The sequence below is a fragment of the Mustela erminea genome, chromosome 5 (genome assembly GCF_009829155.1).
Source record: "Mustela erminea isolate mMusErm1 chromosome 5, mMusErm1.Pri, whole genome shotgun sequence".
NCBI lineage: Eukaryota > Metazoa > Chordata > Mammalia > Carnivora > Mustelidae > Mustela > Mustela erminea.
The window spans coordinates 6,135,258-6,148,062 of record NC_045618.1 but is presented as its reverse complement, the minus strand read 5'-3'; the positions used below and the strand labels follow the sequence as shown (position 1 = coordinate 6,148,062).

General features: G+C 39.7%; 1 protein-coding gene across 5 annotated transcripts in view; it reads left to right on the top strand.

The window, feature by feature from the left end:
* The window catches only part of FANCI (FA complementation group I), an 85,006-nt gene that overhangs the window by 38,295 nt on the left and 33,906 nt on the right, over positions 1–12,805 (top strand). For all 5 annotated transcript variants that reach the window (XM_032342044.1, XM_032342042.1, XM_032342043.1 and 2 more), the window contains exon 15: positions 12,549–12,679. In XM_032342044.1, the coding sequence (XP_032197935.1) occupies positions 12,549–12,679 (131 nt within the window). The remainder of the gene's footprint in view (positions 1–12,548; positions 12,680–12,805) is intronic.

The window sequence follows — 12,805 nt, the reverse complement described above, 5'->3', positions numbered from 1 at the left end:
GGGGGAGGTTTTTGATCATTGCTTCAATCTTCTTACTGGTTATTGGTCTATTCATGTTGTCAGTTTCTTCCTGTTTCAGTCTTGGAATTTTTTAGGTTTCCAGGAATACGCCCATTTCTTCCAGGTTGTTTAATTTATTGTCATATAGCTGTTGATAATAATTGCTAATAATTGTATTTATTTCCTTGGTGTTAGTCATGATCTCTCCCATTTCATTCATAATTTTATTAATTTGGGTCCTTTGTCCTTTCTTTTGAATAAGTCTGGCCACTGGTTTATCGATTTTATTAATTCTTTGAGAGAACCAGCTTCTAGTTTCATTAATGTGTTCTACTGTATTGCTGGTTTCTAATTCATTAGTCTCTGCTCTAATCTTAAGTATTTCCCTTCTCATTCATGGGTTAAATTTAATTTGTTGTTGGTTCTCCGAATCTTTAAGGTGTAAGGATAGTTTGTGTATTCCGGACTTTTGTATTTTTTTGAGAGGCTTGGATGGCTATGTATTTCCCCCTTAGGACCACTTGTCATATCCCATAGGTTTTGGATCGATGTGTCTTTGTTCTCATTGGTTTCCATGAATTGTTTATTTTCTTCTTTGATTTCCTGGTTGATCAAATTCCAAGGGTTTGAATTTCATCCAAACGTCTTCTTGTGGTTGAGTTCCAGTTTCAAAGCATTGTGGTCTGAGAATATGCAAGAAATAATCTCAATCTTTTGGTATCGGTTGAGGCCTGATTTGTGACCCAGTAGGTGGTCTATTCTGGAGAAAGTTCCATGTGCGCTCAAAAAGAATCTGAGTATTCTGTTGTTTTAGGGTGGACTGTCTTGTCTGTATCTGTGGAGTCCATCGGTCCAATGTGTCATTCAAAGTTCTTGTTTCTTTGTTGATTTTATTTTTAGATGATCTATTACTGAGAGTGGAGTGTTGAGGTCTACTATTAACATATTATTATCAATATGTCTCATTATTTTGGTTACCAGTTTGCTTATGTAGTTGGCTGCTCCCATGTTGGGGGCATAGGTATTTACAATCATTAGATCTTGTTGGATGGATCCTTTAAGAATGGTATGGTGTCCTTCTGTATCTCTGACTAGTCTTTAGCTTAAAATCTGTCTTGTCTGATAGGACAATTGCTACCCCAGGTTTCTTTTGAGGTCCTTTGGCATGAAAGATGTTTCTTCATCTCTTTACTTTCAGTCTGGATGTATCTTTAGGTTCAAAATGAGTCTCTTTTGGATAGCATAGGGACGGGTCCTGTCTTTTTATCCAGTCTGCAACTTTGTGCCGTTTTATGGGAGCATTTAGGTTGTTCACACTGAGAGTGATTATTGAAAGATAAGATTTTATTGTCATCATGTTGCCTGTGAAGTCCTTGTTTTTATAGATTATCTCTGTATATTTCTGTCCTATAGCACTCTTGGGGTCTTTCTCTTTTTAGAGAAACCTCCTTAATATTTCTTGCAGGGCTGGCTTAGTGGTCACATATTCTTTCAGTCTCTGCCAGTCCTGGAAGCTCCTTATCTTCCCATCCATTCTGAATGACAGGCTTGCTGGATAAAGAATTCTTGGCTGCATGTCCTTTTCATTTAGTTCCCTGAATATGTCTTGCCAGCCCATTCTGGTTTGCCAGGTCTCTGTGGACATTATCCTGATGTTCCTCCCTCCGTACATAAGGAATCTCTTCTCCCTAACTGCCTATAAAATAGTTTTCTTGGTTCTAAGATTTGCGAGTTTTACTATTACATGCTAGGGCATTGGTTCAGTCTCCTTGATCTTGGGAGAGGTCCTTTCTGTCTCTATAACATAAGTGCTTGCTTCTTTCTTTCTTTCTTTCTTTTTTTAAATTTTTATTTATTTGTCAGAGAGAGACTGTGCGCAGAGGCAGGCAGAGTGGCAGGCAGAGGGAGAAGCAGGCTCCCTGCTGAGCAAGGAGCCCAGTGTGGGACTTGATCCCAGGACCCTGGGATCATGACCAGAGCCGAAGGCAGCTGCTTAACTGACTGAGCCACCCAGGTGTCCCTCTTTTTTTTCTTTTTTTAAAGATTTTATTTATTTATTTGACAGAGACAGTGAGAGAGGGAACATAAGTAGTGGGAGAGGGTGAGGGAGAAGCAGGCTCCCCACTGAGCAGGGAGCCCAAAGCATGACTCAATCCCAGGACCGTGGGATTATGCCCTGAGCTTAACAATTGAGCCACCCAGGTGCCCATGAATGCTTGTTCCATTCCCCAGATTAGGGTAGCTCTCGGCTACAATTTGCTTAAATGTATCTTCTAGTCTTCTCTCTCTCCACCCCCTCAGGGATCCCAATAATTCTGATGTTGGAAGGTTTCATGGCATCATTTATTTCTCTAAATCTGTTTTCATGGATTTTAAGCTGTTTGTTCCAGGCCTCCTCCTGCTCCTCCTTTTCTATCAGTTTGTCTTCCGATTGCTAATTCATTCTTCTGCCTCATTTACCCTGTTAGAGTATGTAGATTAAGTTGTATCTCGTTGATAGCATCTTTAAGTTCTGCCAGATCCGCTCTCATTTCTGTCCTTAGCGAATCTGTGTTGCCATTAATAGTTTTCTCCAGCCTATTGTCTTCATAACTGCTACCCCGAAGTCTTTCTGATATCTTGCTTGGATCCATATCCATTAGATCTGCAGGAGAGGCCATTGTCTCTTGGTCTTTTTTGTTGGGAGTTCCTCCTCCTAGTTATTCTGTTGAGTTTCGGCTGTACATCCGAAAACGCAGGCAAGGTGCACCCTGAGAAGTTTCAGAGCAATTGGAATTCACCACAAAAAAAACAAAAAACAAAAAAAAAAAAACCACACAACCCAGCCAAAATGAAACCCAAGACTAAGATTTATAAAGTACAAAAACAAAAAGACCACAAAAAGCAAAACTCCCAAAAAAAGAACCCAGAATAAAAGGTAGGGCTAACAGGAAGGTGGCTATAATCCCTCAGTGTGGGCAAAGAAGGTTATTTCTGTTCTTCCTGGGTGTATTTTGTTTTTGTTAGAGAACTCTACTTCCTAGAGATACAGGGAAATTAAAACTGGTGTATATATATATAAAGATAGTATTGAATAGAGAAAAAGGAGTACATTGAAGCTTACATCTATATATGTAAAAAAAAAAAAAAAAAAAAAGGAAAAAAAGAAAAAAAAAGAAATGATGAAAAAGTTCCAAGTTAGGGGCGCCTGGGTGGCTCAGTCATTAAGCATTTGCTTTCGGCTCAGGTCATGATCCCGGGTCCTGGGATGGAGCCGCACACCTGGCTCCCTGCTCCACAGGAAGGTGGGTTTTCCATCTCCCGCTTCCCCTGCTTGTATTCCTTCCCTCGCTGTCTCTTTCTCTCTCTCTGTCAAATAAATAAAAACTTAAAAAAATAAAGTTCAAGTTAAAAAGTTACTGTAGAGTATATTAAACATCTAGTTGAAATGATAAGTAGGTTAAAAAAAATTAGAAACAGAATTAAAAAAAGAGAAAAGTTATATCTAAGAAATATACAGGCCATGAGACAACACCAGGAGCTTAATATACTATTTTCCCCTGGTGTTGGGGTTTTATAGTTTTATGGGGACCCTGGGGTAGTTGTCCTCTTGTTCTTTCGGCTTGTCTTCTGGGGGCGGGGCCTGCCCTGTTGTTTTTAAGTGAATCCTGCTTGGGCGGAGTTGCCCTGCCCTCCCCCATCAAGGGGCTGGGCTCCGTGGAAACAGGTTTTTTGGGCTTTTGTTCTCTGGAGGCTTTTGTTCTCTAGTGACTTTCACCCCTTTTCAGAGGGTCAGCAAAGTAAATTGTCTGCACCCCAACCTCTGCCTCAGAAGGCACAGTCTGCTCCTCTGAATTCTCCAGAACATACAGACACCCCCTCTGTAAGCACTGCCAAAACCACAGCCTCCCACAGTTGGTGCGCACCCCCAGCAATCTTCTCAGTGGTTGACCCAGGCTCCCGCTTGTTTCTGTGCCCCCATGCCACCAAAACCACAGTAATCCTGGTCCAGGTGAGCTCCGGTCCAAGCTGAGTCCCCTTGGGTGCGGGTATTGGCGGTGGAGGCAGCTGCAACAGTGGCAGTCACCAGCCCTAGGGACCACTGACTCAAGTCCTTGCTGGTCCTCTCAGGTGCAGTTGGGTGGCAGCTGTGGCTGGTCCCAGGGGTTAGGTCCATGCCTCTGGCTGCTCAGTCCCAGCATTTGTCCCTTAACCCCCTTTGTTCTGTTTGAGCACTGTTACCAGTTCCTTTCAGTCTTGCAGCCTCTGGTCTCCAAGCTATCGCTGGTCCCCAATCACAGGGCGCTTTTGCACTGGGGTATTACTTTCCAGTGGCTCGCTTCTGGTGGCTCCCTCCCCCTTCTGTTTATCCTCCAATATCTGCCTGTGCAATCCCAGCTCCATCCTTTGTACCTCTTGACTGATGGTCCTCTGCCCCCATAGAGATCCAGACGTGTATAATCTTAAATCTCGGGCGATTTCTTGGGTGTTCAGAGTGGCTTGGTAGATTTCTAGCTAAATTCAGGGGACCGGTTGTAAAGGATTCGCCCATTCCTCTGCCATCTTCGGCCTTTTTTTTTTTTTTTTTTAAGATTATTTATCTGAGAGAGCGAGCGAGGGAGAGCACAGCGGGAAAGTGAGGGAAAAGCAGATTCCCTGCTGAGCGGAGAGCCCAATACAGAGTTTGATCCTAGAACCTCGAGATCACAACCTGAGCCGAAGGTAGACTCTTAACCAACTGAGCCACCTGGGTCCCCCAGATGTGTGTTGTAAATACTTTCTCCTAGTCTGTGGTTTGACTTCATGTTTGTAACAATGTTGTTTGAAGAGTGAGTTTTTTTTAATTTATCAGTTATCAATTTATCAGTTACTTTTTACATTTCCTGCTTTTTGTATCATGTATTAAAGAGTCCTTGCCTAAACAGAAGATTGCTAACATTCACTAAGATTTTTCTTGTATTTTCTACTAGTTATAGCTTTTATACTTAGATCTATGATCCATTTTTGTTAAATTTTATATATGGTGTGAAGAGTCTCCCTGCCCTTTGGCTTATTCAGTTGCTCCAACACAATTCTTTTTATTAATCATTTTTATTAACGTATAATGTATTATTTGCCCCAGGGGTACAGGTCTGTGAGTCGTCAGGCTTACACACTTCACAGCACTCACCATAGCACATACCCTCCCCAATGTCCATAACCCCACCACCCTCTCCCTAACCCACTCCCCCCAGCAACCCTCAGTCTGTTTTGTGAGATTAAGAGTCTCTTATGGTTTGTCTCCCTCCGGATCCCATCTTGTTTCATTTTTTCCTTCCCTACCCTCCAAACCCCCTACTCTACCTCTCTAATTCCTCATATCAGGGAGATCATATGATAATTGTCTTTCTTTGATTGACTTATTTTGCTCAGCATAATACCCTCTAGTTCCATCCACATCATTGCAAATGGCAAGATTTCATTTCTTTTGATGGCTGCATAGTATTCCATTGTATATATACCACATCTTCTTTATCTATTCATCTGTTGATGGACATCTAGATTCTTTCCATAGTTTGGCTGTTGTGGACATTGCTGCTATAAACATTCAGGCGCACATGCCCCTTCGGATCACTATGTTTCCAAACAATTTTTTAAAAAGATTATCTTGGCATTACCATGGACTCTTGGCATCTTTGCTGAAATCAACCACATATATGTGGGTCTATTTTAGGAATCTTCTGTTCCAGTGATCTGTTTTTGTCTTGATTAATATACCTTTGTATTAAGTCCTAAATAGTGTAAATCTCTCAATTTTGTTTTACAAAATACTTTTGGCTAATCTAGGTGCTCTGCAGTTCCAAATAAGTCGTAGAATTGGCTTGTCAGTTTTCATAAAAGACCTGCTCACGTTTTGATGGAAATTGCCTTGAATCTACAATCAGTTTGGGAGACAATTGGCATCTTTTTTTTTTTTTTTTTAAAGATTTTATTTATTTATTTGACAGAGAGAAATCACAAGTAGATGGAGAGGCAGGCAGAGAGAGAGAGAGGGAAGCAGGCTCTCCGCTGAGCAGAGAGCCCGATGCGGGACTCGATCCCAGGACTCTGAGATCATGACCTGAGCCGAAGGCAGCGGCTTAACCCACTGAGCCACCCAGGCGCCCGACAATTGGCATCTTAACAGTATTGAATCTTCTAACCCATCCATGTAGTGGATCTCTACATTTATGTAGATCTTTAATTTCTTCTAGCATTGTTTGTAGACCTCAGTATGGTTCTTGCATATCTTTTGTCAGCTTTATCCTTAAGTATTTGATTTTTTTGATGCTATTGTACACGATGTTTTTTAAAATGTCAATTTCTAATTGTTAATCAGTAGCTTGTAGAAATGGTTGCTTTATTCTACTGATCTTATGTCCTGTAATATTGCTAGACCCTCTTTATTAGTTATAACTGCTTTTTGGCAGTTCTTTAGGATTTTCTACATAGAAACCACGTCACTTGCAAATCAAAACTTTCCTAATATCCATAATTTTTTTCTGCATCAGTTTGGGTTAGAGAATTTGCAGTTTTACTGATCTATCAAAAGAACGAACTTCTGGTTTGAATGCTCTCCATTGTTTTCTGTTTGCAATTTCATTGATTTCTGTTTATTTCTTCTTCTTTTTTAAAATTTCATTTATTTGGGGGAGGGTGGAGGGGCAAACACAAGCAGGGGAAAGAGCAGAGGAAGGGGGAAAAGTCTCAAGGAGACTCTGTGCTGAGCTCAGAGCCTGACACAGGGCTTGATGCCATAACCCTGAGATCGTGACCTGAGCCAAAACCAAGAGCTGGATGCTTAACAGACTGAGTCACCCAGAGACCCCTCTGCTAATTTCTTACCTTTTGCTTGCTTTAGGTTTATTTTGGTCTTGTAAGTGGTTGAAAAAAATTAAAAGAAGAATATTTCATATCATGCGAAAAATTTAGATTTCAGAGTTTATAAAGTATAGTTTTATTGGAATATAGTCAGGCTTCATCATTGATGTGTCTTCTATCTTGCTTTTACATTATATCAACAGAGTTGCGTAGCTGTTGTTTATACCATATGGCCCATAACCTAAAATAGCTACTATCTGGCCCTTTGTGGTCTGTTTACCTGGATGTTTACATTGCTTTTTCTTCCTTCCTGATGTTCCAAGTTTCCTTTCATTTGTGTGAAGGCTTTTAACTAAGATTTGTTTAATAAAAACAGGTCTGTTAAGTTATCTAAGTCTTCTGGGTGAACATTGGTAGTTTATGTCTTTCAGGGAATTTAACCATTTCATCTGATTTATTAAATTTATTGCCATAAAGTTGTTGAGAATATTCCTTTTAATGACTCTAGGTTCTTTATCAATGTGCCTTTTCTTATTCCTGAGAACCATTATGTGCATCTTCTTCTTACCACTGATGCAAAAGATTTATCAATTTTATAAATCTTAAACAGCTTTTAGTTTCACTGAATTTTTCTGTTTCTGTTTTTAGTTTAGTATATTTCTGCTCTTTTTTGTTTCTTTTCTGCTGCTTCCTTTGGGTTTAATCTATGCTTTTTTTGTTGTTGTTAGATAAGCTTAGGTCATTAATTTGAGACTTTTTTCCCCTAATACAAACATAAAACTGTAAATTTCCATCAAAAATTGCATTAGTGGAGCACCTGGGTGGCTCAGTGGGTTAAGCCTCTGCCTTCGGCCTTATGATCTCAGGGTCCTGGGATCGAGCCCTGCATTGGGCTCCCTGCTGCTCCCTCTCCCACTCCTGCTTGTGTTACCTCTCTCACTGTGTCTCTGTCAAATAAATAAATAAAATCTTTTAAAAAATAAATTAAAAATTTATTGAGACTTGTTTCATTCTCAGAATACGGCCTATTTTGAAAAATGTTCTTTGTGCTTTTGAAAAGAATAGGTGCAGTTTTCCATAACTCAAATCAGATGATTCAAGTCTTCTGTATCCTTACAGATTTTCCATCTACTTCCTCTGTTAATTATTAAGAGAGGAATGTTGAGATCTCTGACTTTGTAATTGTAGATGTGTCTGCTTCTTTCAGTTTTATCAGTTCTAGCTTTATGTATCTTAACTTTGTTAATAGGGACATATACTCATTTAGGATTGTTATGTCCCCTTGGTTAATTGACCTATTAATCATTATGAAATGATCTTTTTTGTTCCTAGGAATATTATTTGTTCTGAAGTCTACGTTGAATATTACTATAACTTCTCCAGTTCTCTTTCTTCCTTTCTTTTTTAAGATTTATTTATTTGAGAGAGAGAGCATTGAGTGGGAGGGGCAGAGGGACAAGGAGAGAGAATCTTAAGCAGACTCTGTGCTGAGTACAGAGCCCATGCAGAGCTCCATCTCCTGACCCTGAGATGACGTCCTGAGCCGAAATCAAGAATCGGGTGCTTAACCCACTGTACCACCCCGGTGCCTCTCTCCAATTTTCTTTTGGTCTGTGTTAGCATGGTATATTTTTTTCATCTTTTTAGTTTTAACTTATTTATATCTTTATAGTTAACCTGGGTTTCTTGTAGACAACATACAATTGTGTCTTTTTTAATCTCTTCCGATCATCTTGGACTTTAAATTGGGACATACCATTTGCATTTAATGTGATTTTTAAAATGTGATTATTATCTGGCTCTTTGTTTCCTATTTTGTCCATCTGTACTTGGATCCCTTTTTTCTCCTTTCTGTGTTCTTTTGGGTTGAATTTTTTTCAATTCCATGTTTTTCTTTTGATTACTTCTACCTGTGTTTTGTTTTCTTTTAGGTTGCTTTAGGGTTTATGGTACATCTATAACTAAACTACAGTTCACCTTTAAGTAGTGGTATACCTCAGCAGGATACATCCATTTCCTCTCCTGTGATTTGATTCTCGTATATTTCACTTCTCTGTTTATTGAATTATATCTGAATTGTTATGTTTGCTTTAAACAGTCAGTTGTCTTTCAAGAATTTTTTAAAAGGTCTTTTATTTTTACCCATGCATTTACCATTTCTGGTGCTTTCCTCTTTGTGTAGATCCAGACATCTTTCTTTGTTTCTTTCTTTTAAGATTTTATTTATTTATTAGCACGAGCAGGGTGAGGGGCAGAGGAGAAGCAGACTCCCTGCTGAGCAGGGAGCCCGATGTGGGCCGTGATCCCGGCACTCTGAGATCATTATCCAAGCTGAAGACCAATGCTTACCTGATAGCCACCCAGGCAGGTGCCCCTAGCTCCAGATTCTATCCAGTATCACTTTCTGTCTTAACTGCCTTTAACTTTTGATGTGCCATTGTTGGGTTCTTCTGTATGTCACAGAAAGTCTTCATTTAATGTTAGTTTTTTGAAAGATATTTTTGCTGGGTATAGAATTGACAGGGTTTTTTTTTTCTTTTAGTGCTCTAAAGATGTTCCTTTCCTATTCTTTTGGTTTTCATCATTTCTAATATGAAGTCAGTTTTCATTCATATCCTTTTCCCTCTCTATATAAGTTTTTCTTTTCAGATTTTCTCTATATCTGTGGTTTTAAGGAATTTAATTATGATATGCTTTAGTATAGCTTTCTCCATGTTTCTGGTGGTTGGAATTTGTGAAGCTTCTTGGATATGCAGGTTTATGGTTTTCACTGGGTTTGGAACATTTTGAGATTATTTTTTCAAAAACTTTTTTCTGGGGCACCTGGGTGGCTCAGTGGTTAAGTGTCTGCCTTTGGCTCGGGTCATGATCCCAGGGTTCTGGGATTGAGCCCCGCATTAGGCTCCCTGCTCCACAGGAGGCCTCCTTCTCCCTCGCCCACTCCCCCTGCTGGTGTTCCCTCTCTCACTGTATCTCTCTTTGCCAAATAAATAATAAAAATCTTTAAAAAAACAAAAACAAAACAAAAAAACTTTTCTCTTTTGTCTCCCTCCCATCAGCACACGCATCTCCCACCCCTACCCCCAACCCCACAACATTGTGTATGTAGTAGGGTGCCTTACGTTGTTACATAGCTCACAGATTTTCATTTTTAGTCCTTTTTACTCTGTTTCACTTTAGATAATTTGTATTGGTAGAGCTTCCAGTTCCCAAATCTTCTGTTCTGCAGTGATCTTTTCCTCCGCTCTTGCCCTCATCCAGTAAATTTTTCATATTTAGACATTTGTATCTTTCTGAGTATAGAATTTTATCTATTAGAAGGTGTCTGCAATTTCATGTCCTTTGTGACCTCTGAGAAACCTTCCTGCTCCTTGCTGGTGAGTCTTTCCTTGGCTTTTGTAGCTTCCTCACAGTCATACACCTACCAGAGCACAGTTGACATATAAAGGGAGCTTCTTGCACTTGTCCAGAGCCTTCTTCCCATGTATCTCTTTCCTTTCTAGTACTCTGCCCTGTGAATTCTTACCACTTTAGCTTTCCCAAATGCCCCCCTCCAACTCTTTAAATTGGGAAAACCACTGGACTCAGAGTTTCCCCTCTGTGCTGCTGCCTCGAGACTTGCCAGGCAGTAAGATGGTGCAGTCATAAGGCTCACCCTGTGCATTTCCTTTCTCTCAGGGATCATGGGCCTGTACTACTTGCTGTCTGGGATCTGAAAAATATTGGTCAGTATCATTTGACTATTGCCGTCCCGCAGCGATGATAACGATTCTCCCTCCCGTTGGGTTTCAAAAAAGCGGGCTCCTTTATTTCATATCGCCATCGCTTATATAGGGGAGCTAAGCCAATCAGCATAGACAGCAATATGCATCCACCAATCTTAAGCTTGTTACCAAGTACCCACAGCATAGCAGTAGTTCAACAGCCAATAGATAGTACTTCCTGTTTTTGATCAGTCACTCTAGACACACCTTCTGGCAAATCGCCAGGTGCCATTTGCAAAGCTCTGCGGTTGCCGGATCTCCAGGCCCCTGGAGCATCGCCCTCGACATTTGACCTTTTGTATTATTATTGTTTAAAGTGGGAGTATAGATCTCCTGGGTTGCTCAGTCAGTTAAGCATCTGCCTTCAGCTCAGGTCACAATCCCAGGGTCCTGGGATCAAGTTCCACATCAGGCTCCCTGTTCAGCAAGAAGCCTGCTTCTCCCTCTGCCTGCTGCTTTCCACTGCTTGTGCTTACTTGCCCTCTCTGTCTCTCTGACAAATAAAAGTTTAAAAATAAAAGAAGTGGGAGGAAAATCTGGTCACCAGTATTCCATGATGGTGGGAAGCAGAAGTCTGTTCCTCTTTTTATACATTCTTTTCCTTACAGACGTTATGCCTACTTTCATGGCTTCAGTTATTTTTGTGGGCTTTGGTAGACATGGCTTCCAAATCTTTATATCAATATTGTCTTCTTTCCTGAGTTCAGTGCCTCCATTCCTGTTGGATATTTCTATTTAGGTTTTCCTTTTATTTCAAATGCAATAGTTTTCTTCAAACAAATTCCCCTCTCGATTATCAGTATTTCTATTACTTGAAGCCTGGTTCTCCACGTTCCAGAAGCTGGAATTCCTTTTTATCTTCTCCAACATATTTGATACCTAAGTTCTCTTTTTTCCCCTATTACTCTTCATTTTTTCTTCATTTTTGTACCTTTTCTCCCCACCCTTCCCGTTACCTAGTTTGCAATCATAGTCTTGCTCTTAGACCGTCATCACAGCTTCCAGCTGATGAACCTGCTTTCTCTTCTCTCTGCAGCAACTCAGCCTGCATACGCCACCAGATAAGTATTCCTAAAATACCTCTCAGAAGTCACCAGTGCCACCTTTAATAAACAATCAGCTCTTTATCCTGGCCCTTAAAGTCCCTGACAGTTTGATCCATCCTGCCTTTTTAACATTCACTTCACTTACTTATTTTTCTGTATCCTTCACCCTGGCTCCACAGATTTCCCACCATTTTCTGAATTTGTCCTGTACTTTTACGTGTTTACCTCCTGCTTTTCCCTTTATATCTAGCAGGCCTTTCTGGTTCTTGGTGGATCTCAATGTCAGCCTTCTTTTAGAATCCAGCTTAAATTCTTCTCTTCATTTTCCTAAAGCACACCAACCCGTCATAGTCTCCTCTTCCTTTGAGCTCCTCTTTAGGCTTTGACATTTGCTAGGAAATAAACTGTGTTTGGGGTTAATAGATGTTCGGTGTTGATCTGTTATCTACCTCTTCAGTTCTTTCAAAATGTATTTTTCTTGACTCCTAACCTAAATTAAAATTCTTGAAGGAAGAGACACCATGTTTTATGGTTAAGACTATACTGTGATTACACGTAGTAAAAGTTCATAAATATTTGTTGATTTACTTTAGCTTGGAAATAGGAAGTCATATGCTACTTGTCTTGTCAGCATATTGGATTTCTTCCCTTCTTTTAGATTAATTTTTGTAGTCTTAATATTATCACAGAAGAAAGTTTGAAGTATTCTGGTTACACTGACCAGAGAAAAAGATACAGGATTAGTAGAAATTTATTTTGCAGTATACTTGATTTGGGAAAAGAAACAAAAAACTTTTTTTTTTCAAGATTTTATTTAGAAACAAAAAACTTTTTACCATTTCTTTTCCCATATTTATTTTCCCTTTACTTGTAATATCTTTATTATTTGAGACAACTCACTATAGATTCTCTTTTTCAGATCTGCTTTCCAGTATCATCGTGTACGCTCCCTTAGTTCTTCAGAGTTGTTCTTCTAAAATCACAGAAACTTTTGATTATTTTTCCTTTCTGCCCCTTCAAACTGCACAAGGGCTACTGAAGGCAGTACAGGTAAGTCTTCTGACTCCTAAGGAACTCGACAAGACTGAGGTTGAACTACCTAACAAAAGTCTTATGTGATTCTTCATAAGTCTAGAAATTCTGTATCCCTGATTCTAAAGCATAAAGTTTTGTATT